Source organism: Anser cygnoides, chromosome 1, assembly GCF_040182565.1.
Source record: "Anser cygnoides isolate HZ-2024a breed goose chromosome 1, Taihu_goose_T2T_genome, whole genome shotgun sequence".
Lineage (NCBI taxonomy): Eukaryota > Metazoa > Chordata > Aves > Anseriformes > Anatidae > Anser > Anser cygnoides.
In genome coordinates this window covers 140,798,863-140,824,204 of record NC_089873.1, presented here as the reverse complement: position 1 = coordinate 140,824,204, position 25,342 = coordinate 140,798,863, and the positions used below count along the sequence as shown (strand labels likewise).

Here is a 25,342-nt window from a genome sequence, read left to right as displayed (position 1 = left end):
CCAGTAGCAAAATAGCATTATTCTAGACTACTCCCACACATTCAGCTTTCAATATGACTGTGTCTAATTATACTGCATGGGTTATCAGGAGTGGAGCTGGAGCCTTTGGTACTCAAGATCAGGATAACTGGAGTCTGAGATTTCTGGGAAGGTGTAGCAGAAGGTCAGGAAGACAATCATGTAGCACAATTACACAGGCACCAAGAGGTTTATCTAGATGACCAGAAAAGACATAGTTGGTGGTCCCGCTGCCACACCAAGGTTTGTGGGGTAGCCTATTCCTGTCAGAGCTGTACATTTCTCTCAAGGGTGCTTAGGGACTGAGGGGGTGGCTGCATCTTTTTACATTCACATTCCTGTTTTGACATTTTCTAAATTCTTCTCTTTCTTACAAGGAAGCTTAGATTCTCATAGCCTGCCCAGAGTGAGGTAAGGAGGCATTAAGCAAAAGAATCCTTTATAACAGCCTTTTAAAACACAGGCCTGGTTTTCTTACAGTTGCATGGGAGATAGATGAGGAGTTCATATCCATGATCCTGTGCGATAGGTTATCCATAGACTGGGGTATATTCATCCTATTCCTAATGCCTTCCCTTTCCTAATTAATTCTTTGGAGGCAGGGAAATCACTGCTGGCTGCATCCATTTGGGGTGGGCTCCATAAAGATGTGTGCAACCCATATCTCTTCAAGCCCTATCAACAGCCACCCTTCTGCTCCTGCACAAGAAGCTCTTGTAGTCCCACCGCAGTTAGTTTGAAGTCAGAGCAGAAGCAAGCAAGGGAAACCGCACTGCAGGGAGAAGAAAATTCCTGAGTCCTCCGTTGTCTACATCACAAAGCAAACAGAGCAGATAGCACTGGAAGGAGAAGCTGGGAGCTCCCCTCCTAGCTGGGCTGTTCTCCCTTCCCCCAGAGATGCTTTTACTCCTGGCTGGTCAGTGGCAGGGCACCCAGGCAGAAAGAGGGTAGAAAGGGGCACCCTCAGCCATCCATCCTGTGGCCTAGCAATAGATATTCTCTTGTGAAAGAGGATCCACAAACTGGAGTCCTCCCAAGCAGGGACTGGTCCCAGGCTCTGCCCTTGCTTGCCTATCTGCTCGCTCTTCTTGCCAGGCCTCCCTTTCCTGCCCCAATTTAGAAAGAAAGCAGCCTCACAAAGCATTGCCTGTGAGATCTGGTGTGTCTGGGCACAGTTTGGCACCTCCCAGCCTCTGTTTGAATTACAGATGTTATTTTTTTTACAGAAGGATGTGCTGGGCTGTTCCAGAATAAGAGCCCCCAAGCCTGCACAGGTGCATGTGTTTAAGTATCCAGTAAAGGCTGAAATTCAAAGTAGAGACACTGGTTTAGTTTAGGATCATCAAAGGTAGGTAGAGCTAAGAAATAACACATCTGAATGCCTTTTAAACCTTATAGGCCTGTGTCCCATTGTGATCTCAATGTCAGTGGAATGTGGTTACAGTGTTTTCAACAGAAAAGTGTCCTACACAGATCCAACAATCACTGGGGCCATCAACATATGAACAACATGTACCAGATAAGCATTTTAAAAAGAGGGTTTTCTGCAGCATCTTTTTAAACCAACCCATCTCCTCCTACTTCTTTTCTCCAGATCTAGCTTTGGAATTACTTAAGGAATGCTATAAACTTGTAATCATCTCTGAGATGAGGAGAGCATCTCTTCTCTTAAGGGAAAGGTGAAATTCCACCACTTTTTGTGATGCAAATATTTTGCAGTAGGGAAGAAATTCCTTCGTAGCCTTTCAAAGCAGATCATGAGATGTAATTACAGCAATTTTACTCCACAGCTACAAATACAAGCATATGAAAGGCGTGTGGGCAGTCCTGCATGGCTGCATGGCTAATAAGGATGGAGGATTCATAGATTCTCAAATTCCAAAACTTGGATTAGCTCCAGCAATGAGCACAGCAGCAACAAGCTACTATCAGAGGTATGATGAAAAAGATCTCATCCTATATTTATATTTCTAGTGACAGCAGTCCATGGTCTTTTCTTGGAAGATTATCCACTGTTTAATCACACCCCAACCCCCAATTAGGAAATTGTGTCCTATTCTTCATCAGAATCTCTCTGAAATCTTTCAGGCACTGATTTTTTTTTTCTTTTCCTTTTGTCAGTAGTGTGAAAAATCCACCCTGTTCTTAGATTTCTTTTCTGCATGGAAGTATCTATGCTCAGTGATTGAGTCATGTCTCAGCTTCTTGTCAGTGAGCTAAATAAGTTGAGCTCCTTAAGCTGCAAATCATAACACTTGTTTTCCAGGCCCTGGAGATACTTGTGACCCTCTTTTGAACTTCTTTCTCTGTCATTATTTCCATAGCTTTTCTAAAGTGTGGACAACAATGTAAGAATAGCTGTAAAAACTCAGATCAAAGGTGTACCCAGCCTAGTATTCTGCCTCTGGTAGCACTTCCCACAGATGCTCAGGGAAGATTAGCAACAGGGAAAACAAGGTACTGCTTTCCTCCCTGCTGCCTGCTCCAGCATCCAAGTGATCTGCAGCTCACAATGTGATTCATTGTGCTACGGCTGCTCCTAACCCGAACCAGGATGACTTCCCGTTTGCTGCTTGACGTTCCTGGCTGTATGAATCCAGGGGCTGCCTTAGCATATTTTTTCCCATTGCAGTGACTCAGAAGTTCATGTTGAACTGCTTTCTGGGAAAGTTTTTAAGTCCTCCGTGGCGTCACAGCTTTCCAAGACACCTTGCTGGCTCTGGCAACCAAAACTTGGGGTCTGTTGGAGACAGTACACAGTACACAAAATCCTTCAAGCTAGCCTCCTGCCTTTGCCTTTTAAGTTCTTATCTGGAAGGCCACCACATGTCGCCTACTAGATTGTATTGAACGAGGACATGATTTTTTTTCAGAAGAAAACATTCTGCACCACCAACTTACTAGTTACAGAGTGCAGAAGGTGAGATATTTGCATTTGATTTCAACCCCTTCGAGCTCTATCTGCATTTCACATCCTACTGGGAAAGTAAGCCTCGCCTGTTGCCCAGAGATATTAGTACAGTGGACTCCAGCCTATGTAACATGCCTTCAGTAAAGTTACCTGAAATCTCTCTATGATCAGGGTGCTCAGGTAAGAAGTGTGAGATCTCCTTAATTAAATAAAATATATTCAAATGTATAGTCAGCTCCTTTTTTTTTTTTTTGACTTAATCTGCAGAGAAAGCTTAAAAAATAAAAATAAAAGACAGCGTTGTCAGTATTTCTAAAAGAAAAATGAGATTCTTTTATAATAGCTTAATTACTCCAGGTGTTAAGGCTTTAAAAATAACAGCAACATTACTGAGGAGGGAATGAGTTGGCAGTTCTGCCACTGCCTTTATTTCCAAGGACTTCCAAATGCATGTAAGAGAGATCTTGTCACATTCTCATCTCCAGGCATGCAGGTGTATCTGCACCACCACCAGTTCGCTCCAGTAAGCACAACACCCTGCTCCTGCTCTCCCTCATGCCATCCCACCCCTCAGTACTTTCTCTGCTCTTGTGGGTCACAGACATGCATGCACAGAGGGGCACACACACTTGTCCCAGCTTCCTTCATCTGCAGTCATCCCCCCCACACATCCCCTCGCCCACACGGACATATCTCAAACTCAGCACACACAGCAGATCCTGTGCTTGCCCACAGCATCACTTGGTATTTTATCCTGGAAATGGGACGAGACACAGAAGCTCCCTCTTGCCCAGGCACTCGAGGTGCATGAGTGCTTTTGAGGGGGGACTTCAAGAAATACCTTCTGCGGCTTGCTGGGGTTTAGGAGCCGCCAGCTACCTGAGTATGGGTCTGAGCTGCTCTTTCCCAAATCGAGTGGTTGTGATGGATTATATTTATACCTGCACTGTTCCACCCTCTGACAAACCATCCCACACATCTGTTATATTAGAAGGCTTCAACCTAATATTTTTTGAGCTGGGCATATGGGAACATGATTATATCATCTTTATTTGTTTTTCTCCATTCACTCTCACTCCTCCATTCTTCCCTCTCCCCACTATTTATCATTTAAGGATCCACTAAAATATTACACGGTGTTTTTTTACTCATCACCATCTCTTTTTCCCTGTGTTGACAGATGCTTACCCCAATTCTGAAGTGATCTACGTGTGGACTAATAGCACCACAACGTCTGTGGTGGTGGCCGAAGACGGTTCACGACTTAACCAGTACCACCTGATGGGACAGACCGTAGGAACTGAAAACATCAGCACCAGTACAGGTAGGGAGAATATTTCCACCCCTCTGGTTGCTGAAAGGCTCTGGTTGTTTTTCAGGGAGAACAGGGATGCATCTGTAGGATGTGGGGTGCTAGGAAGATCCGGGCAGGTTCCTGGCTACTTAGCAGAGGTATTAAATCAGACAGGGCCCTGTGCTGGCTGTTAGGTACTTTACAAAGCCGCTGCAGAAGATGCATCCAAGCTCTCGCTATTTAACAGGAGCGCTGGAGACACTGCACACAACTTCTTGGCAGCTGCCTTTGCCCAGGCTGCCAGCGCTATTACTGGCGTATTTCCCTGTGGGAGGAACCACCCCGGGAGGCAAACACCACCCACGCATTTGATCCGTTTCAATCATCGCTTTAAAATGATTTGCTCGATGAGGCTGCAGCAAGGGGAGGAGGAGGGAGAGGAGGGCAGGTGGCCGTGGTGGTGTGGCTCTGCAGCGTGCCCAGGGGACCCTGCTGCCGGAGAGGAGCCACCAGCCCCGAGGATTCCTGTTTCCTCCCCAGCTGGACGCAGAGGCACCAGATGTGGCAGCATTAGGGAGGCAAAGAAGGTTTAATCCTGGCCCAGGCACCCACGTGAGCTGTCCCCCCCTTGCTTCTTAAGGCCCCCATGCAAGGGCAGCCCTGGGCGCGCATTGGTGCTGGGGTGACAAGCCCACCAACCTTAACCAGGTTACACAATGCACTCGTCCTGAGAGCATTAGTGGCATGGAGCGTGAGGGCTCCTCAGCCCGCAGGAACAAAATAGCCTGCCTTGAAGGGAAGGGAGGTTTCCACTGCGGGGCCTGGGAGGCAACAGGGGGCACCCTGTGGCAGGAAGAAATGTAATTAGCAATGACAAAGCCAGTCTAATTGCCTGGTGTCTTCTGGAGATGCAGCCACATCTCTGGTGAAAAATGACAGGCTTGGAGCGGAGGGCAGGATTGCAGAGGACGAGGTATAGATCAAGTTAGGAACCGGTTACTATCCGTGGGAAATTTAGGAGACGTGAAAACAGGCAGGAGTACACTCACACACAAGGTTGCTTTGACCAAAACATCAAGGCGCATAGATCTTTCTGCTCGAGATGTCCAAACGTGCCCAATAAAGGGGATGGCTAGGCTTGTCACTTACTCTCCAAACACAAGACAAAGCAATTGAAAGCTTGCCTCAGGCAGCATGAGGGACCCATGAAACACAACCACTATGGAGCTTCATCCCTTCCCTTTGCCTAACTCAGGAGTCACAAAGCTGTTCCTAAAGCAAAGAGGTATGAAAGTCAAGAGATGACAGAGTCAGAGGAGCCACCGCGGTAGAAAAAGGACAGATAAGTGTTGCTATCCCCCATTAAAGAGCAAAGAAAGACACCTTTTTCCTTACCAGTTTACCATCATAGCTGCATTGTTCTCTGCGATGAATGGCAGCTCCCCTCTTGCCTTCATCATGGCCAAGAAAAAGATCCAGAGGATGTACTGGGTCATCTCCTACAAGCTTGTCCTGCTCCTCAGAGCCAGAAAACAAGCCAGCCGCAGCAGCGTGTGCTCCAGTGTGTCAGCTCCGGGCTACCACCAGCTTGCAGTCTGCCTTGGAAAGCTCCTTGTAGTCCTCAGCCCAAGGGAATGCTGCACTCTCCAGACAAAGCCCAGAGGTGCTGCGCAGTAGCCTCCTCCCTCCTGTACGCTAAGATTTAGGCTAATAAATGCTTGTTTTCCAACATCAAGATTTTATATTAATGTCCGGGGTTGCATCTGGGGTGGCTGGATTCTGATTGCAGGGTGGATCACAAAGAGCAGGACACAGATTGTAACCGGGGATTAGCAAAATGCAAAAATCCGATTTTGCACTCGGGAAAGCATCAGTCCACGATGGATTTTCTGGACTTCATCAAGCTCATGGTAGGCCAGAAATCAGGGTTACTTATGAACGACCATCTAAGGCATTTCTTCCTTCTATTGCATTTTTGAACGTGAAAAAGAAAAAGAAAATAGCTGTTGCATGAATCCAACTGCTGGGATTTTTTAATTTAATTTAAATTTTTTTTTTTGACACACGAGTCAAAATACACAGTCCTTGCAGTTGCATAGGCAAAATGTTTGTATATGTCACAGGACATTTATGCTTCTCTTTCTAACAGATTTTTATTTTTTTGTTTTTAATGGAAATACTGGACCTGCAGCAGTCCTGTGGGATTCTGCTGATTTTGTACCCAAGCTGCTATGTTTATCTGTCTTCTCAGAAAAGGTATCCTGGAGCTCCCAGTTCACCAACCAATTTTGAAATCAGGAATATTTTAGCCTTGCCAGAGAAAATGGCTCTGACACGTGCCACCTGTGTGGTGTGTTTTTTTGTGCTAACATTCCCAAATATTATTCCCCCAGAAGAGAAGATACTTGACATCTCGCACTGCTTCCAGCAGTGCCAACATCTGGTGCATCCTGCTGTTGCGGTGCTCAAAGCATTCAGATATGGGATCCGGGTCCACATGGATTGTGCTGGTTTCTGCAAATGGTTGCCCAGCTCTGTTGCCCAGACCCAGAGTCTCTCATTGCTAACTTAGGATCTGCAGTGCCATAAAACAAAACACAAACCCACTCTTTTCAATTCTGCCAGCTGGAGCCCAAACTCTGAAATATCCAGAGCCTAAATAATACAGTAAAAAATCAGCCCTTCATTCTGCACCAAATAAGTCTGATTTTTTCCTTGAGATGAGTGTTTCCTGTGCAGCACTATCAGAAAAACACAGGCATCTCTTGTGGACCAAAATGTTGTGGATGTCAGCATGATCAGGGACTGCAGTGTCACAGACCTAACATCAGGATCGTGCCAGAACTGTTGTTGATAAAACTGATCCAAGGCATATATGGCAACCAAACAAACCTAGGGGCTGGCCCATCTTTGTTAAAATACTCCTGTGAATCCCAGCGTAATGACATTGGAAGAATGCATGGGAGATCCCGAAAATTTGTAAGCACACTCTCCAGAACTCCATCGCCTGGATACCAAAAAAACCCCACTGTATTAGCTTTTAAAGCATCAGAAAAACTTAAGACCAGCAGCAGCTCAGTAGCATAGCTCTGGGAAGAAATGCAGCCACTCACACTCTTGAGCTTTTCATCAGTGCTAAATTTGTGATTAGAATTGTTTTTGCAGTGGTGAGTGGACCCCACCAGGAGCAGGACTCTCGTTTAAAAGTGCTACAGAAACCTATAATAAAAATTAGCCCTTGTTTAAGAAAGCTTATGGTCTAAGGGTATACTGCAGCCTTACAGAAGTAAGAGGGAGCTTTGCCACTCCAACAGAGACAGGTTTTCATTCTCTATAAACAAGAGGCCAACTCAGGCAGCTTTTAGCATTACTTCAAGCAGTGGTCCCAGGCCATTAAAAAACAAGCTGGTTTTTTTTTTTTTTTTTTTTTTTTTTTGCCAGCCCCAAGTCTGCTGGAGAGGATGTTCTTAGTGCAGGCATTTTTGAAAAGGGCAGCAGGGAAAATAGGAGAAGATAGAAGCTGTGAGAAGAGCAAATACAAAATTGGGTGATATCATTATTTCAGTGGAGACAAGAGCTTTGGTAGGTTAAAGAAAACAAAAAGGTAAGAATCAGCTATGGAAGAACATCAAAATATAAGCATTCATTTTCTGTGCTCATCAAAAGAAAAAAATGGATCCTGTTGCTCTGCTGAAGCTGTGCAGTTTTGTTTTTTGTTTTTATTCCAGCTCCAGAAACATACTGTCAAAATCAATAATGCACATCGTCACTCCTTAGCGAGCAGGGACACTGGGACTTAAACACATCCCAATGCAGCAGCAACTCAGAAGCAGATTACAGGCACGTAGACCCCGCTGCTCCTGGCTTATTTTATTGGTAATCCACAAACTGAGAGCTCCTAAATAACAAGCAAGTGAGACCACAGCATGTTCAGCATCCCTGGTTCAAAATTACACTAAATGGCAGGAAATTAGACGTTGCTTCACAGGGATTTTCTCCCCAGTTTCACAGCATCCCCTGTCCATTTCCACGTCCCTCGTCAGGAAAGCATTTCACAAGAAAATCAGACTCTAGAAGAAAGTCATAAAGATCAAGGCAGGCCGTCTGGTGAAGCAGTTCTGTGCTATTCCAGTCTTTCAGTCTAAAATTCTTAGCATGAGTGAGTCTGTAAACTTCATCCAGAAGAACAGAGCTCCTCTACCTCAACACTTCAGGATAGCTACACCTGCAAAAGACCTCTCACTGTAGACCTGTTGTCTGCTAATTAGCCATATTGTCACTTAGCAATAATCCACCAAATCTAACTGCTTAGCAATGCTGGCTGCAACTCAGTGCAATTCACTCAATGCAGATTCAGTCTGTTACATATTTTCCTTTAGTGTCTGCTCTATAGAGGGTAACAGTCCATTCTTGCAGCAGAGATTATAGCTAATCCTTTAGTTTAAGTCGTTAAGGTCTTCATTCAGTTTGCTCTTTAGAAAATTTGAGATATGTACCCCAAAATTTCCAGGATCTGAAAAATACGTAAGTCAAAAGTGAAATTATATATGTTTTATTCTCAGAGGACAATATACTTTTCATAACAGGCATTACTCTGTTTCATCAGCATCCAGCTGAATAATGCATGCTTTTAAATTAATTTGATGTCAATATAAGTGGAGATCTGCTAGGGCTCAAAGGGGGTTGGTTGTTTTTTATGCTTATATTTAAGCTCTGATTTTCCCCAGTAAAACAGTAGCCTGTTCTCAGATAGCAAGATTTTGGCTTTGGGGAGCAGTTACCATCAATGAATAGCCATCAGTAACAACTACGGTTTTACAGGAACAGTCTGAAAGAGCTGCTTAAATTCTGATTTTTTACTGAACTGTTAGGGAAGGTGACAGCTGGTCTGTCTGTTTTGGAGTGCATTTTTTTTAGGCTTGTATTGAAATTCAGAGGGCCTGACAAAAGCCAGATTAAGGCAATGCTGTGAATTTGGCATATAAAAGACATGGAATTTAGCACTGCTGGAGCAGCTTTCAGTGAATTCTTCATGAGGGCAGTACTCTATTAATTGCCCAAGTGAACAAGACATGGCACAATGTCTGTCCAGAAACAGGTAATCTTTCCAAAGGTTAAGGCATACCAAATTCTAGGAAAACTGCATGCTCCAGAGGGATTTTTTTTTTTTTTGAGGAGCGATTTGATGGATTTTGATACTCCAATTAATAAGACCTCTTAAAATCTATGGGAAAAGCATAATTTTTGCAGCACAGATATCGTAACAGGCAGTCACTAAAGTGTGGTGCAGGAGGAGTGTCCAGACCTGTTGTCATTCTTGAAAAACTGATGGCTTGGCATTAACAGGTCCCTAACGAGGTTAAGCTGTACTTGTAAATCGGGTTTCTAAGAGTAGATGACCTTAATTGTTACTCTGACCGGACGATTTGTGGGACATGCTCAAAAACAGGCACAACCTAGGCACTGCCAGCAATCCAGATATTTCATGCCGGTGAACATCAAGAGGTGCACAAAAAGGACTGCAGGTTTTTGGTGCAGTATTAGTCAGTCATTGTCTTCTGCTTTTGGGGACCAAATGTGAAGACCAGAAGGATGGAGCAGCACCTCTGTGCCCTGGTATTGCATAGTGCAGAAATCCAGACTTTTTCATGCTATTGAGAGTGGCTGAATTGCATCCTCAAACGGGAGGTGGAGCTGTCCTGCATAAACCCCCAAATCAGTAAGCCTCCCTTATTTTACCCATGTGTGCATTTTTCTCCTCCTAGGCGAATATACTATTATGACAGCACATTTTCATCTCAAAAGGAAAATCGGTTATTTTGTCATCCAGACATACCTTCCTTGCATTATGACTGTGATCTTATCACAAGTGTCGTTTTGGCTGAACAGAGAATCTGTCCCTGCTCGGACTGTCTTTGGTGAGTACCTGACTCTCTCACAGCGTGGAGGAAGGAAAGGACTTGTTTGTGGAAGTGATTTTCTGTAACAACACCACAGGGCTTATTTCTGCTTGTGTTGTAGGTGTTCCCATGCTCTCTTCCAGTTTAAACTCAAAATCCACTTAAAAACACTGTCTGGACTTTTTGAAAAAAATATGACAGAAATTGCACAAGGATCAATTATATGAAGGTTAAGGATGGAAGGCAGAAGAATCAGATTGTTGTAATTTCTATTTGCTTTTTTGTTTTATTTTTTTTCCCCACTCAGGTTAAATATGTGATGGTTTAGGACAAAAAGCCCTGCGTATGATGATAATACATACTCTAGTCTAAGTATTTGAAACAGATTTCACTTCAAAACATTTTGTTTATCTGTGTTTTCAAGACGTTTATCTGGGAAAACCATGTAGAGGTTAATTAGTGACAATTATCTCTATTACCATCAAACAAATTAATATGATTTTGCATTTTGAAAATGTATATTTGCTACAGAAGCTGTCATGCAAAAATCCTATTGGGTCTCTTAAATTACTCGACTTATCACTAGAAGATTGCAAAAAATAAACAGTCTTAACTGAAGGCTGATGAAATCAAAAAACCCACTAGATGAGAAATGAGGGGAGTGGGAGAAGCTTTGTGTGTGAAACTTTGGCCAACATTTCTTAATAGAGCCATTCATCTATAGGAGCCTACTGAAATCTGTCAGCACCTTTGATAAAAAATCAATTCACGATCTGTACAGGGAGAATACAGGTGCCAGCATCGCATTGCTGACTGGTGATGCTGATTTGAGATTCATGAAGGCATAACTGAGAGTTCAGTTTTGTCCTGCTGGAGGCATCCGTCCACAGATGGAACTAGTGGCAGCTCTGTCAGCTACTGACTTGTGTGGAGGGAGGAGCTACAGTCAAGGGAATAAATAAGTCAGCAATTTCAATGATAAAATCTCCATGTGAGAAAAAAAAAAAAAAAGCAATAATCGCACTTTATTATGACAGTTATTGCTGAACAGGTTGATCACTGATTATATGATGTTACCAATTGACAAGGGACACCCTATATGTAACATGCATCAATGTACAAGGATAAAATACCAGTGGGATTTTGGTTTCTGCAACGGTTGGACTTGTATTACCCTTAAAATCATATATTTAAGTACATTGTAACTAGAGAGAACCTGAACACCAGAGAAGTTAATGCCTGAGGGCAGAGGCTTTTATTTTTTCTTGGTCAGCAAAGTATCTCATGCTTTCAGACCAAACTTTGCAAATACTGATTTACTTCATATGACCTTCCTAGCTATCATGCTGAATTGGGGCCCACTCATAACTTATTAGGAATTTCATAAGGGCTACCAAGCTGATCGCTGCCTCTATTTTTTTTTTTTTCCTCCTTTACAGGAGTAACAACAGTCCTCACCATGACCACCTTAAGTATCAGTGCCCGCAACTCTTTGCCAAAAGTGGCCTATGCTACTGCAATGGACTGGTTTATAGCCGTCTGCTATGCCTTTGTATTTTCTGCATTGATTGAATTTGCAACAGTCAACTATTTCACCAAGAGGAGTTGGGCATGGGATGGCAAAAAAGCCCAGGAAGCTGCTAAAATCAAGGTGCTTACCTTACATGTTTTAAATACCTAGAATAAAAAGCACTAACTCTGCGTAGCTCATATGAATGAATGCAGGATTTTCATCTTCTCTGTGAAGAAGGTGTTTAGTTAATTTGTGATATACTCTCACCTTCCTATAGAGGAATATTTGCAAGGAAATATGCCTACTTCTGTTCAGAGAGGTAGACTGTCAGTCTCTGCCATCTATATGAAGTGAACTGTTTTCCAAAAAATATAGGGCATTGAGTGCGTGTGACATGTAGTGACCAAATTTGTGATAATCAGTTATGAGGTCATATGCAGTGACAGCTACCTCTGTGGAGGACTCTGTGTGCTTTCCCAAATAAATGGCAAGGCTCACGTTGAGCTCCATGGGTCACGGTCCCACCACAATAACTTTGATATACTGAGGCAAAAGAGCATTCCGTGAAAACACAACCTTGAGTTTCAAGCCAAAAGGAACATTTTGGAATAGGACTGACTCTTAGTGAATGACGTCCTGGAGTAAGTCTGCGTTGGCAGGCATCCTGCCAGAGCAGTGCCAGGAGGGGAGCTAGCAGAGACAGCGAGCCCTTCACTGCACTGCTGCCTTCAGCCAGGAGGGCAAGGCCGGCATCGGGGCGGCAGCATCTCCAGCTGCAGGGCTGCTTCACCCTGACAGGTGAAGCTGCTATCGTACATGCCCCCTGGGATCTGGGTCCAGACGGCCTTGCTTCATTACCTCTGACATCAGGGAAATTTTAGGCTGAGTAAGAGCTATAACATGGAGGCAGAAACAGCTGTTTGGGAGTCAAAGTCAGAATAGCCCCCCTGGGAGTTTGTTAGCGTGATTGATTAAACCGCTTAGGTTTGGGGTTTGGTATCTTGAGAACCTGTTTCCACTTTCTATTTCTGTGGTCTAATGTTTTGGTCTTTGTACTGCAGAAAAAAGAGCGCCAATTGCTGGGAAATAAATCAACAAATACTTACAGCACTGGGAAGATGACCCCCGCCCCAAACATGCCAAAGGACTCAGCCCCATCTGTCATCTCAAATACGGCTTCTGCTCCAGCAAAGTCCACAGAAGAAAAGCCTGCCGAAAGCAAAAAGACTTACAACAGCATCAGTAAGATTGACAAAATGTCCCGGATAATTTTTCCTGTGCTATTCGGAACTTTTAACTTAGTCTACTGGGCCACATATTTGAATAGAGAGCCTGTCATTAAAGGTGCCAATTCTCCAAAATAAACTGAAGGACTCTAAATCCACACGTGAGCCATACTTACAAAGCAGATGCTACCAAGGAAAATTTGAGATCCAGACAACTTTCTACATTTGGGCAATATTCTTCAGGAAGTTTTTTGCATGTTTAATAATATGTACAAATAATATTGCCTTGATTGTTTCTACATGTAACCTCAGATGTTTTGGAGACGATTATATTACTTACAGCAACAGATCTTGATAAAAGATCAGAAGACATTGAACATGGCTTCTTTGCTGCTGAGTATCTTGCATTGATAGTTTACAAATAAAGTAAGTTATATTTTTTAACTGTTCACGTGTACTACATATCGTGGTTTTTATACTTCAGATGTACAGTCATACAAATGTAGGCTTAACCTCTATTTTACAGAAGAGCTCCACTATTGTCATCTGATAGGTTACTGTGAGTAATGCCAGTTGTAAATGTGCCAAATTATTAACTGTAGGGCTATGTTTGAGCACCTTTACTGGTTATAGGTAGCGCATTACTCCACAGATAAAACTGCTCGGCCCGATTTTCATTAATAGAAGTTAATACAAGGTGGTAAATCCTAATGGGGCTATGCTGATTTTCACTGCTTGAGCCTCTAGCTTGCAGTGGAGTAACATGGAGAGCAAGATGCTACTTGTGTAAATAAAGGTGGTGGAATCTTGCCCTTAAAAAAATAAAATTGGGTTTTGCATTCCAAGGGAATTTTCTCGAATGGTCCTCAGTATCTATTCCAAAAATTAGAGATATATTGCATGAAATTAACATAGATTAGGAACATATTTGTGCAAATAAAACTTTTGACAATGGCAGTAGACATTTTTATTAAGGTAAAGCAGCTAATGTTTGGACGTTTTCCCGACAAGATTGTGTGTTATATTAGCAGAGATAAACAGTAAAGAATTACAGTAATCCTGAAATAATTATTACTTGTTTCCCACAGTGAAAGCCAATCAGACAACACTAAGAAGTGTGATCAGAAAAAAAAAAAAAAAGTGCTTCATGACAGCAAGGTATTTCAGTGACAATATTGACAGAAAGGTCTTTGTACTGTCCATCTGAAAATTTTCTATAAAACGCCTTGCTGCTGCCAATGTGTTTTGCTTTCACAATGAATGAGAAAATGCAATCTGAGTTTTCAGCTCTTTTCTCCTTGGCATCTTTCTTTGTTCCAGAAGCTTTTGTAATTTAATCTTAATGTTTAAATAAAAAATGCATTCGACACTTGATTGCAAAATGTCATTCTTATACTGGTTATCATTTTAGAGACCAAAAAAAAATCACCACTGGAGCCAGAAGAATTATATGGAAAGTATACATGCATGCAATGAAGCAGATGTGTGTGCACGATACATCCTCACTGTTGCCCAGAAAGGTACATATGGAGTGAAGACATTGAACTGGGATGTTTCAAGAATTAGGTGCTATTTTGCAGTGGAGTATCAGCCCCACATTCTGTTTGGGACAGAGAGAAGAGCCTGGGCCCTCCTTGAGACATCCCTTTTGCATGTTCCTGCTCTTCTCTTTTTAAGGGTGGGGTTTCTGCTTTACTTGGAGGTCAGGGTCCAGTCCAGGACTGGGGAGCTGTCTGGGCTTCTCATGTGTCGTCTCTTCTTCCCCTTCATTCCTAAGCGTTGCTGAGAAAAAAACCTCATGAGTGAATTCCTTTTCACAGCTTTTTTTTTTTTTTTTTTCCTTCCTGATGCTGTGGAATTGGACGTTTGCAGATTCCCAGGGGCCAGGGAGAAGCCAGGTGGCTGAGCGGCTGCCTGAAAGTTGGCAAGGAGGAGCCGGGGAGGGGCATGCCGGTCTATTACTTACAGGGTTGCCCTGAGGCAAGGTGAGGGTTTGGATCTCTGTATTCTTGTCTGCTTCCCATGTGTCTTTTAGCAGCCACACATATCCTCATTCTTCTTTTCTCTGTTTTTAAAGTGGGATGATGTTATTTGGATGCAATTAATTCAGCCCTATGGGGATCAAAAGTAGTGAAAAAATGCAAAGCCTTTTGGACAGCAGAGCTTCATAAATCCCCGTGGCTATTTCTTTTCTTGCACATAGGTTACTCCCACAAAAAGGCGAGAGCCTGGGAGACCTCCTGTTTTCTCAGCAACGTGCATACATGTTGCACTGGCCATCCACAGCAATTTGCTCACTGAGCACCTCCAAAACAGCTAAAAACACCTGGCAACTGGCAGAGGGAAGATCTTTATGCATATGCAAGACGGACCCTCTCAGTTGCAGCCTCTGCTGCCCCTGCCTACGTCCACAGAAATGTATAACGAGTGCAGAGCTGAGCTCGGGGCAAGGCTCCATGAAGATCCAGAGAAGGAGAGGAGAGCCCAACGTGCTGCCAGGACAGGCAAACAGCCATTGCTCCTAGCTGGGATGTGCATGCCCGTGGACATTGGTAACCATTTGACCATGGACAAGGCTCCTTGCTAGGAATCGGCCCACAGCTCACTGCTTCCAGTCTCACCAGAGTGACAGATGAGATGCAACTCTCACGACATCACTAACACAACATAGTGCACCAAAATAATCTTGCTCAGCCAGGTGTCTGAGGATGGTGGGTGGGCTGATAAGGATCAATTAGGAGGTAGTCCACATGGAGACTTGCCTTTTTTTGACCCTGAATGTACACACACTGAGTACCAAGTTTTTGGCAGGTATGCACCAGTATCTCTAAGTTCAATTCTCTTCCCAATCATTATTGCAGTCTACAGGTGGCACAGGCTCTCAAAAATTTTTTATCACACATTGTCATTTATGATAACATCTGCAATCGTAAAAGGCAAGCTGGATTCTGTTCAATAAGAGGCTTTTAGTTTGTTTATTTGTTTTATTTTGGATGGTAAGAGTGTTATTTAATACTTCTTTCCCTCAGATAGCAAACATTCAAGTGACAAAAACAAGGTGGTGGGTTTTGTGGTATTATTATTATTATTATTATTATTATTTTGTTTGTTGTTTCTGTTTGTTTGTTTTAGTTTTGGGTTATTTTGTTGTATTGTTTCCCACCCTCTCCAAACAAGAAGATGAGGTAGTTGTAGGGTTTTAAAACAAAAACTGTTATTGAGCAGAGAAAGATTAAGGAATTAACGGGATAGCCACTGACCAAAGCTGGGTACTGTGGGTTCAAGTCCAATCTGGAGTGTGGGACTGTTGCTGTACAATTCTCTAAATGGACAGAAACTGTGTTGTCTTCCTGAGATGCTGCTTGCAAGAGGCTAGAGGAGTACTTGGGAGGAATATCATATACACATGCTCAGTGCCTCTTCTCAATAAACCTCTCCTTCTGGCCACTTTCATAGAAAGGATACTGCCCTAGGCAGACCTTTGTACCAACCCCATACAGCTCCTCAGTGTACATCCTCCTGCAAGAGAAGGCTGGAGCACAGCAATACCTGCTCAGACCCTTAGGCCACACGGTACTTGTGGCAGTGGCAGCAGCATGCTTCTACAGAGGCTGTATTTACTGCATGGTTGAAAAGTATGAGCAACCTGTGAACCTCCAGAAGATACCACGTGCGGTAAAAGGATATCTAAATACTCACAAATCCCAGAACAGGAATGAATCACAAGAAGTTGCTTTTTACTGTTCTCTAACTCCTACAAAAAGCTTTCAATGTGAAGCTTTCCCCTACATGAATGAGAAAGTCAAAACTGTCTTTAAAGCACCTTCTCCAGAGCCATTCTGTCTGCCTTGGAGGCTTTTTCATGTTTGCTGTATTCGCTCAGGATCAAGCCTGACTTACCCTGAATGTCTCAGCCTCACTTTCTGGTCTCCATTGCTGGACTCAGTGCCAGGAGCTCTGAATCCAATTTTACATGTATGAACTCTCGTCTTCCCTGAATAGAGAACTACCTGCAAACAGGAGCTACAGGATCAGGCCATTTGCTTTATTTTAATAGACAATGTATTGAAATTTACCTGATGTGTAGAAGAACCAACAATTAATTACCTGCTAAAGGTATATGATACCAGAGACGTTTTATCACTTCCAGTGATAAATATCATTTCCAGTTATGTTGACTATTGCTTTCTGTGTTTGAAGGTAAAGGCAGTAAATAGTGGTTAGGGTTTGATCTGTTACCGTGGATTTGCTAAATCATGTTGAAAATTCCTGAAGAAGCTGCCTGTCTTTCATTTCTCAGATGATCCCACACATTCCTCATCCTTGCTCAGAGCTGAAACGACAAAAGAAGAACAAACGACCTCCCAGCATGAGCTGCTGCCTGAATAGTAGGTGTTGCCCCATGGTTCGGGAGATGCTTCAACGAGCCGATTGATTCCAGGCTGGAATATGTAAATGCCACTGCCTCACGCCACACAACACTTAACAATTTAAATAAACTCGCTGTGAGCAGCGGAACAGTCTGTGTGGGAGACCATTACTCACCGATGGCATCTGAACTGTGGGAGATGGGAGCATTTCCCAGATCTTGGCTCCAAGAAAACACCTTGGCCCATCCTGCTGCAGGCTTGGGCGGTAGCTGGAAGCACATCAGCCTCCTTGGGCTTCCCCTGGATGGTGCTCAGTCCCTTGGGAGCGGGGGAGCTGTGCTGGTACCCCCAGCATGGCGGAGATGGTGCCCTGCGGGGCGCATCTCCTTCACAGCCTGATCACGGCCAAAGAGGCTAATGAGTAGGGATGGCTCGTCATTGGGTTTTGCCTGTATTCTTTCACGAAAAATTGTTGAAAAGTGATTGCTTACAACAATTCAGCACTGGAGAGTTAAGTGCGTGCAGTTCTACTGCCAAATTTCCTCAGTTGCGCCCATTAAGAATGAAAGAACAAATCAAATGCAATGGAAAAGGTTTTTATTTCTGATATTCGAGCTGTGCCAGCTTACTCCAGGATGAATTTAGGCAACAATGTATTTCAAAAGCTTAACCCTGTTCTGCTACCTTGAATTGCGTTCTGCTTTTTTGTAAACGGAATGTGCTCTCTGTGGAATGACTAAATGAATTTGCACAAAAGTAAGAAAGGAATGATTTTATGAAATAATCTTGCCTTTCAAAAAATCTTCTTTAACATATAAATTAAACTTTCAAGAAAACTGAATGAAGCTGCTTTGTTATTCAGCTTATGCAGGCAAGATGAATGCAGCACTTGAACAGCTATTTGTTTTTTAAATCTGGAGATAATGTTCTTCGTAATAAGGATATATTTCCCCTAATGCCCTTGCTCCTCAGATTGGAACTGACACTGAAATGTTCAGAGAAACCTAAATTATTCTAAAGCAGTGCTTGATCAATTTGCTCTAATTCTTTCTAGCTTTTTGTATGTTTTTATTTCACTACAAACATTTAAAAATGGCCATGGAATGGCTACAGTGGCTCAGTTGACATCCTCACCTTACCACCTTTGCATCTTTCACTATTTTGTTATGGACATTCCTTCAGTTATGGGAAAGAAAGAATAGAGGTTATAGTTTATGAAGCCCAAAGGACATCTGAAGGATCTCCCTTGAATTGCCACTTATTTAGACTAAAGTGTAAGTGCCCCATTCTGTACTGCATTACTTGCCTTTTCATTGCCATCCTCAAAAGCAATTATCACTTCTCACAATCATCATGTCTTAAAAGTTGCTGTTTAAAATGGCACTGGCTAAAAACAAAATGAAAAGCAAAACGTTGATTGAAGATACCAAGTCATTTATTTCAGTTAGACAAATGTTGAGAGTTTCAGGGGAAAACTGATAGATTGCAACACGCTGGACAGTGATGGGTTACATTTACAGGTGGGGAACAAAATGATGTACTGCACACAGGATGAAAAATACTGAATAACTTGTCACACATATGGTAAAAAAATGTGGAGCTGCAGCCACTCTTAGCTGGCTTGGCCTTGGGAGACCTGGGCTCAGCTGGCCACTCACTGCAGGCTGGTGTCACCGGCACCCCAAAACACCTCTAAGCAGCCCCAGTCTCCTGAGCTGCTCGTGGGTGGCTGGGGAGCTGCAAGAGCCACCGGTGAGGGCTTGCCTTCAATACGCAGTCACAGAAAAGCTGAGGTGCCTAGCAGCAGGGAAGTGCTCGGGGCTGGAAGGGGGCACCCAGTTCTCACAAGTGGGCCACTTGCTTTGCGGGACCTTTATCTTCCCTCTGCATTTCCCCCCTTATTACGTGTATTAGTTTCCTTCATGGCAGCTTCCTGAGACCCTTAGATCCCCCCAGTGACAACAAGTGCTGCAAAGGCTTTAGCCTTTGGTATCCCTCAGGTGGAAAAAGTAGTAGTTGCTTCTGTGAAGATGCAATGAAATGTAAATTAAAATATGGATCCACTTTATTGTGCTGGAAAGCATACACATTTTCCTGTCGTTACAGTGGGTAATAAAACGTTCTTTTATTAAAACATGTGCTGGATAATCATAATCCTTACCTGAATACACAACTTGAAAAGCCTCAGCAAAGGCAGGGGGAGCTTTAAAGAGCAAAGGATGTGAGCATGAGTGAAAAGGGAGAAGTAGAAATGTCACAGGCCCGAGGTATAACGGATGGCGGAGCTAAAGCACTCCTTGGGCATCAACACAGCCCACCGAGGCCAGGAGAAAAAGAATCTCAAGCTTCTTTAGCTTCTTTTTTTATTAGTTATTTTTTTTTCCTTTTTTTTTCTTTTTTTTTCCTCGCGCCCTGGCGAGGAGGTGGCGATGATCACCGACTCCGGGAGCCCAGCCCGAGGCCAGGGGCTCGCTGCCATCCCCCCGGGGGCGGCTCCACCGGGGCAACCCCACCCAGCCCCCGGCCGGGGCTCGGTGGGTGCCCACCGGGAGCCCTCCCAGCACCCGCCGCGCTTCTCCCCGCCGCCGCCAGGGGCCCCCGCGGCCGCTGCTCCGCCGGCGGTGGCGAGCGGCGCTCGTCTTGTGGCCAGTAGCCGGGGTCAACCCCGAAGGACCGCTGTATGATGTAGCGAGGAGAAGTTTAGGCTGGAAAAAATAAACAAATAAATAAAAGGGAAAGTGCTCCACGGCTGTGAATGAATTGGCCGGCTCGCAGCGGATTTTCCCTAAGCTCGCTCGTTCCTTCACTAAATAACTTGGGGAACAGCAAGCGCTTTCTGGGCAGCTCTTCTAGGCGTGGAAGCTGGGCTAGAAGCAGGAATGCATCTTCCGTCGGAACTTTTTTTTTTTTTTTTTCTTAATGCAATGTCCTAATTAAAAACGACTCCCCCAGAACTTGGAAGTAATGTCTAACGGAGGAGGAGGTAGAGATGCATGCGTCTGGGCTTTCTTATCGCAGTGAAACGATCGCTCGCAGTACCTTAGCAAGGCTTTTTTGTTTCCAGCTTACCACAGCGTAAGTGAAATTCTGTCATTTCCGATCCTGAGAGCAAAGGGGGATTTTCTTTATCACCCTGACGCCTGCTGAAAAGACACCCGGAGTCGCCAAAAATCGCACCTTAGCGGAGCAGAAAGACACGCGATGTCCAGACCCAAACTCTTTTTGCCCTGCACACACTTTGCTGCAGAAAAAAAACACCCTCATTTATCCCACCGATGCCCCTCATAAAGCCACGCAGCCCGGTCTGTCGCATATATACATACATGTATACATTCTGCCTTATAGATCTATACGGCCGTAGGCACGCATATAGATGCCTGTAGCGATGCAGCAAGCAGCTAGGCACAGCGGCACACCACCCGGCACCCCCGAACAGCGGGGAGGAGGAGGAGGAGGAGGAAGGAGGGGAGGAAGGTGCGGGGGGTACCTGTTGGGCTCTGCGCGGCGGGGAGGGGAAGGGAAGGGAAGGGAAGGGAAGGGAAGGGAAGGGAAGGGAAGGGAAGGGAAGGGAAGGGAAGGGAAGGGAAGGGAAGGGAAGGGAAGGGAAGGGAAGGGAAGGGAGGTGTGTGAGTGCGTGGGGAGGAGCGGGGAGGCGAGGAGCGCCCCTTCCCCGGCGGGGCCGGAGCTCGGCAGCCGGGGGGGCACGGCGGGGAGCGGGAGGGGCGGCCCCGCTGCTCCCGACGGCTGCGGGCGGGGAGCGCCGCAGCTCGCGCACAGCGCCGAGACCCCGCTCTGCTTCTGGCCCCGGCAGGGGCTCTCCGACGGGGATTTCCCCCCCTCCCCAGCCCACTTTGCCCCCCCCCCCCTTTTTTTTTTCACTCCCCCTCCCTTCCCGGAGCAGTGTGAACGGGGGTATTTTTCTTCAGGGTATAAAGCTGCGGAGATACGGGAGGGGAGACTCAGAGCTTCGCCTCGCCGCCGTTCGCATGCGAGCCTCCCGCAGCCTCTCCTTGGTCCTGCTGTACCCCTTACCTGGCCAGCTCTGCCCGGACCATGCCCGCTAAGCTCCTCGCCGTCTTCTTCCTCCTCTCGGTGTTTCACGCCCGGTAAGTCCCCGCTCCCTTTTCGCCTCCCCACCCTTCCGTCTCCTCTCCTCCCCGCGCCGGGGCTTGCGAGGGCGGCTCTCCGGAGTTTGCCGGGCGCTCGCCGCCCGATGCGGACACCGGGCTCTCCCATCTGCCGCCGTCCCGGGGCTTCCCTCCCAAACGCCGGCGGAGGTGGCCGGAGAGGGCTCCCCCCGAGCCGGCCCGGCAGAAAGTTTTACCCCGCCTGCGGCTGCCGGGGCCCGGGCTCGCCTCAGGCCGCCCGGGGCTGCCCTTGCCCGCCTCGCCCCCGGCCGGCCGACATGAGCCCCGCGGGGCAAAACGGCCCCCAGGGGCCCTGGGCGCTGCCGGCCGCCCCGGCACCCCGAGGCCGGAGAGGGGCCTGGGGACGGGCTTCCCTTCCCTTCCCTTCCCTTCCCTTCCCTTCCCTTCCCTTCCCTTCCCCCTTCCCTTCCCTTCCCTTCCCTTCCCTTCCCTTCCCTTCCCTTCCCTTCCCTTCCCTTCCCTTCCCTTCCCCCTTCCCTTCCCTTCCCTTCCCTTCCCTTCCCTTCCCATGTCTCTGTCCTTCCCAAGTCCTCACAGGAACCCGAGGCTGCTTCGCGGCAGCCCCTAGCGCAGGTCCTGGGCACGCTTGTCCCATGAAATAAGCCCTTTCCCCTACAGCCTCTTGGGGAAAAGCCTTTCTGCTTGGTGGGTTGCTTGCTGCTTCCTCTGTCTCCTTACTGGGTCAAAACTGGTGGCCCCTGAGGAGGAGTTTGGGGAAGGTGTGCAGCCCTTCTTCCTCCCCCTTTGGGAATGGCCCAACATCATCCCTGTGGACAGCAGGAATATGCTGGGAAATTGGCAGCCCATAGTAAGGCTACAGTGGAAACAGCAACCTCAGGTGCCTTCCAAGAGCCTAATTGCGCAGAGGCGAGCAACAGAAGTGAAACTCTTGAGGAGGAGAACAAAACACCTTGAAAAATGTCTATCTAATGTGTTGGTCTGATTCACTGTGAAACCTCTCCCACCCCCTGTCTTAATCTGGGAGGTAGGTAGGGATTTACATCACTTGGAGGTGCTTTCTAGGAAACAAGCTGCTAGTTTGAGGGGATTTAAGAGCTCTGTTAGTGCCTAGAGTTGTACTAGCAACTGGTTATAAAGAAGCTGCTCCCTGAAATGGGAATCATGATCCTACATGAACTCGGTTCTTGTTTCCACACGCAGTCTGAATGTCTACAGTAAAGTTGTGGTGAGTGCAGCAGAAAAAGACATATGATCGTGTGCTCCTTTCCTATCAGCAATTCAGCACCACTGCAGTGTTTCAGCTGTGGAATATCAACTGTGTGTGCTTGGAGATGGTGCCTCCTTTGAGAATGGTCCCAGAACTGCAATATTAAAACATATGGCTTGTTGTGAACCTGAGGGAGAAAATTAAAAACAAAGGGTCCTCTTAGGGTTTTTAAATACTCATTGGGAGAATTCTAACAAAAAAGATCAAGTTACAAAAAATACAACTCACTAACAGAGAAGTAACCCTCATCTATTCAAACATTTCCCCAAGTGTTATGTACTTCTGGAACTTGGTTATACGAGCTCTCTCAGTACAAGATCCTTAGGGGCTAGATTTCAAAAATAATTAATTAATTGTACCCAGACCACCTGCAATTTGTGAGGTCATATCAAGCAATTCGTGGCTAATATGCAAAATGATAGCGCATTGCCAGGGCAATTGCAGGTCCAAGCAATAGATGATTACTGCCGTGGGTTCTGCCACTGAGGTTACCTTTTCTCCCGATAACTTCATCTCAGTTTAACTGTAATGGATTTTCTCCAGCGAGAGAGATCAAACAGATTTGGTTTCTAAGATACCAAAGGATACATCTTCAAATCAACATTTTACTGTACGTGCACAAAAAGCTGCACAAATGAAATTAGTTGCGTGTGAAAGTAGCTCTAGCTGTGATTCCTGGGCAACTGTAGTTTCACCACATTTGCATTACCATTCTCTTAAAATAAAAATAATCCACCTGTGAAGGAAAGAAAGAGTCATAACTCCTGGTGTAGAGCTGTTTTTTAAAAATGTCATGGAAACCATAGGGAGACTCTGAAATTCCAATTAATTTATGAAACGTATTTGTGTGCTTGTGATAATCCATCTTATATTCAAGGAGCAAGCTTTTAATTCTAAGCCTTGTAATACATTAAACTCTGAGATTCAGGCACTGAGAATATAATAATTTATTAATAAGATAAAATGATCAGGAAGTATTAAAAGGTCTGAATTTTTAATACTCTTATTAGCCTTTGTGCAAGAGATGGATCAGTTGTCTTGATGGATTCATAAAATACTGCAGTTGTTTGCTCTTAGTAAGAGTGTATTGTAAATGTATTGGGTAACTATGCAGTTGGGATAGGTTGGTTAAAATATAGGATGTTAAATACTATTCTGATAGCTGTATTAACTCACAGATAATTACTTATTTGAGAGACTGGCGGAAGACAACTTCTAAATGAGTCTTACTTTTGACCCATCCTCAGATACTCAGCCAATTTTAATGGGAACATCCTGTTGTAAAATCAGCTTAAGACTGGGTAGATAGACGAAGCCAAGGGAGAAATCTAGAACTTCTTAAAAAGACTTTGCAGATTTACTCAGAATGCAAATTCTGATTTTTTTTAGTTATGTAAAATCTGGTTTAGTTATGTAAAATAATATCTATTTATTTGATCTGTTATTGCAGTTCCAGAAAGGTTGAAGAAGACGAATATGAAGACGGAACAACCAACCAAAAATGGGTTTTAGCTCCAAAAACACAGGACACAGATGTGACTCTCATACTAAACAAGCTGTTGAGAGAGTATGACAAAAAGCTACGGCCAGATATTGGAAGTAAGTACTCCTTTCTGCACAGGGAGGAAAAGTATCTACGGACACAGAAAAGGCATTATGTTGCATTTTGGTTAGCGTACACGTTTGGGAGAGTGGAGATTAAGTGTCTTTGGCTCAAATTCATATCCAAGTGAGCTTTCTCTAAATACTAATTCTCATGGGAAGATGTGAAGGTAATTTGGCATGCTAAACTCTATTTTGTATGTATAGTTTGTACAAAGAGATGGAAAGGCTATCTCTAGGTCTTTGGCAGGCTTGTGAACAAACTTAGCTCTTTTGTCATCCAGTATGTGCATATGGAAAACTCAAGCCACAGGCTCTGAGGAGTAATCAAAAAAAATGGTATATTAAAATCAAAAAGTAGGACACAGCAAGAGAAGAGTGTGCATCTACTGCCTCTAAAGTGTGATCGCAAAAGTTACATTCCTTGGTGCTGAGAAGAAGGCACTAGGACTTTCTTGTGTAAACAGATGTTTTCTCCCCCAAACCAGCAAACACCTTATCTCCAGCAAAATCTGATAGAATGAAGTGTCTCATGGGCAGTACTCATACATATAGGAATACATTTAGATACAAGCTAGTAGTTACCTGTGTATAACATATAACCATTTTGAGCTATTTTCTTTTTAAATTTCTTTTAAATTTTTATAATAAGGGTGTTTATTTCAAGCCAATATTTTTTACCATTTATGGTTATGTCTTGTTCACAACCTTAGATCAGAATGGCTGTAGCACAACTGCTGTCCAGCTTGTGTGACAGAAATCAGAGATAACTTATCATTTACATTTACTGCACCTTGCATGTAGTTCAAAATAAACTGGGAACAGAGGAAGCTGGAAACAGCTACCTAATATAATTTGCTGTTGCTAAATTTTTGCAAAAATGTTTAAAGAGAGAACTCCTACCGCTGATTATAACAGACCGCTATTTTGTGATAGCATATGTGTCGATGTACTTACTAGGTCATCCCTTTGGGTAAGTTTAGATGTAAGTAAGAGCCATCTGTGGGTATTTCCCGTTAGAATTATTTGTGTCTCACAGCTACATGTTAATACAACAATTCCAGAGGGGGAAAAATAAAAACAAACACAAAAAAACAACACTATGCCATGCTATGAAAGAAGGGTGCTTTAT

General features: G+C 44.5%; 2 protein-coding genes and 1 long non-coding RNA gene across 8 annotated transcripts in view; 2 read left to right on the top strand and 1 right to left on the bottom strand.

Annotated features, from left to right (window-relative positions):
• The window catches only part of GABRA5 (gamma-aminobutyric acid type A receptor subunit alpha5), a 57,745-nt gene extending 43,506 nt beyond the window's left edge, over positions 1-14,239 (top strand). For 4 of the 5 annotated variants that reach the window (XM_048050522.2, XM_048050520.2, XM_048050521.2 and 1 more), the window contains 4 exons: positions 4,110-4,253; positions 9,989-10,141; positions 11,563-11,774; positions 12,698-14,239. In XM_048050522.2, the coding sequence (XP_047906479.1) occupies positions 4,110-4,253; positions 9,989-10,141; positions 11,563-11,774; positions 12,698-13,000 (812 nt within the window). In that variant the 3' untranslated portion in view covers positions 13,001-14,239. The remainder of the gene's footprint in view (positions 1-4,109; positions 4,254-9,988; positions 10,142-11,562; positions 11,775-12,697) is intronic. The other variant, XM_048050523.2, reaches the window with a different exon arrangement.
• A 5,400-nt stretch (positions 14,240-19,639) lies between these two features.
• LOC136786993 (uncharacterized) lies at positions 19,640-21,750 on the bottom strand. 2 transcript variants are annotated; one of them, XR_010826655.1, is made up of 3 exons: positions 21,265-21,750; positions 20,302-20,473; positions 19,640-19,937 (listed from the first exon to the last, which is right to left on the bottom strand). It is a non-coding gene; the product is annotated as an uncharacterized lncRNA (long non-coding RNA). The 2 variants fall into 2 exon arrangements; XR_010826654.1 differs by lacking the exon at positions 21,265-21,750 and adding an exon at positions 20,556-20,786.
• Positions 20,966-25,342, top strand: part of GABRG3 (gamma-aminobutyric acid type A receptor subunit gamma3) — a 345,355-nt gene continuing 340,978 nt past the window's right edge. The window contains exons 1-2 of the mRNA XM_013180809.3: positions 20,966-21,338; positions 24,059-24,207. Coding sequence (XP_013036263.1) covers positions 21,286-21,338; positions 24,059-24,207 — 202 coding nt within the window. The 5' untranslated portion in view covers positions 20,966-21,285. The remainder of the gene's footprint in view (positions 21,339-24,058; positions 24,208-25,342) is intronic.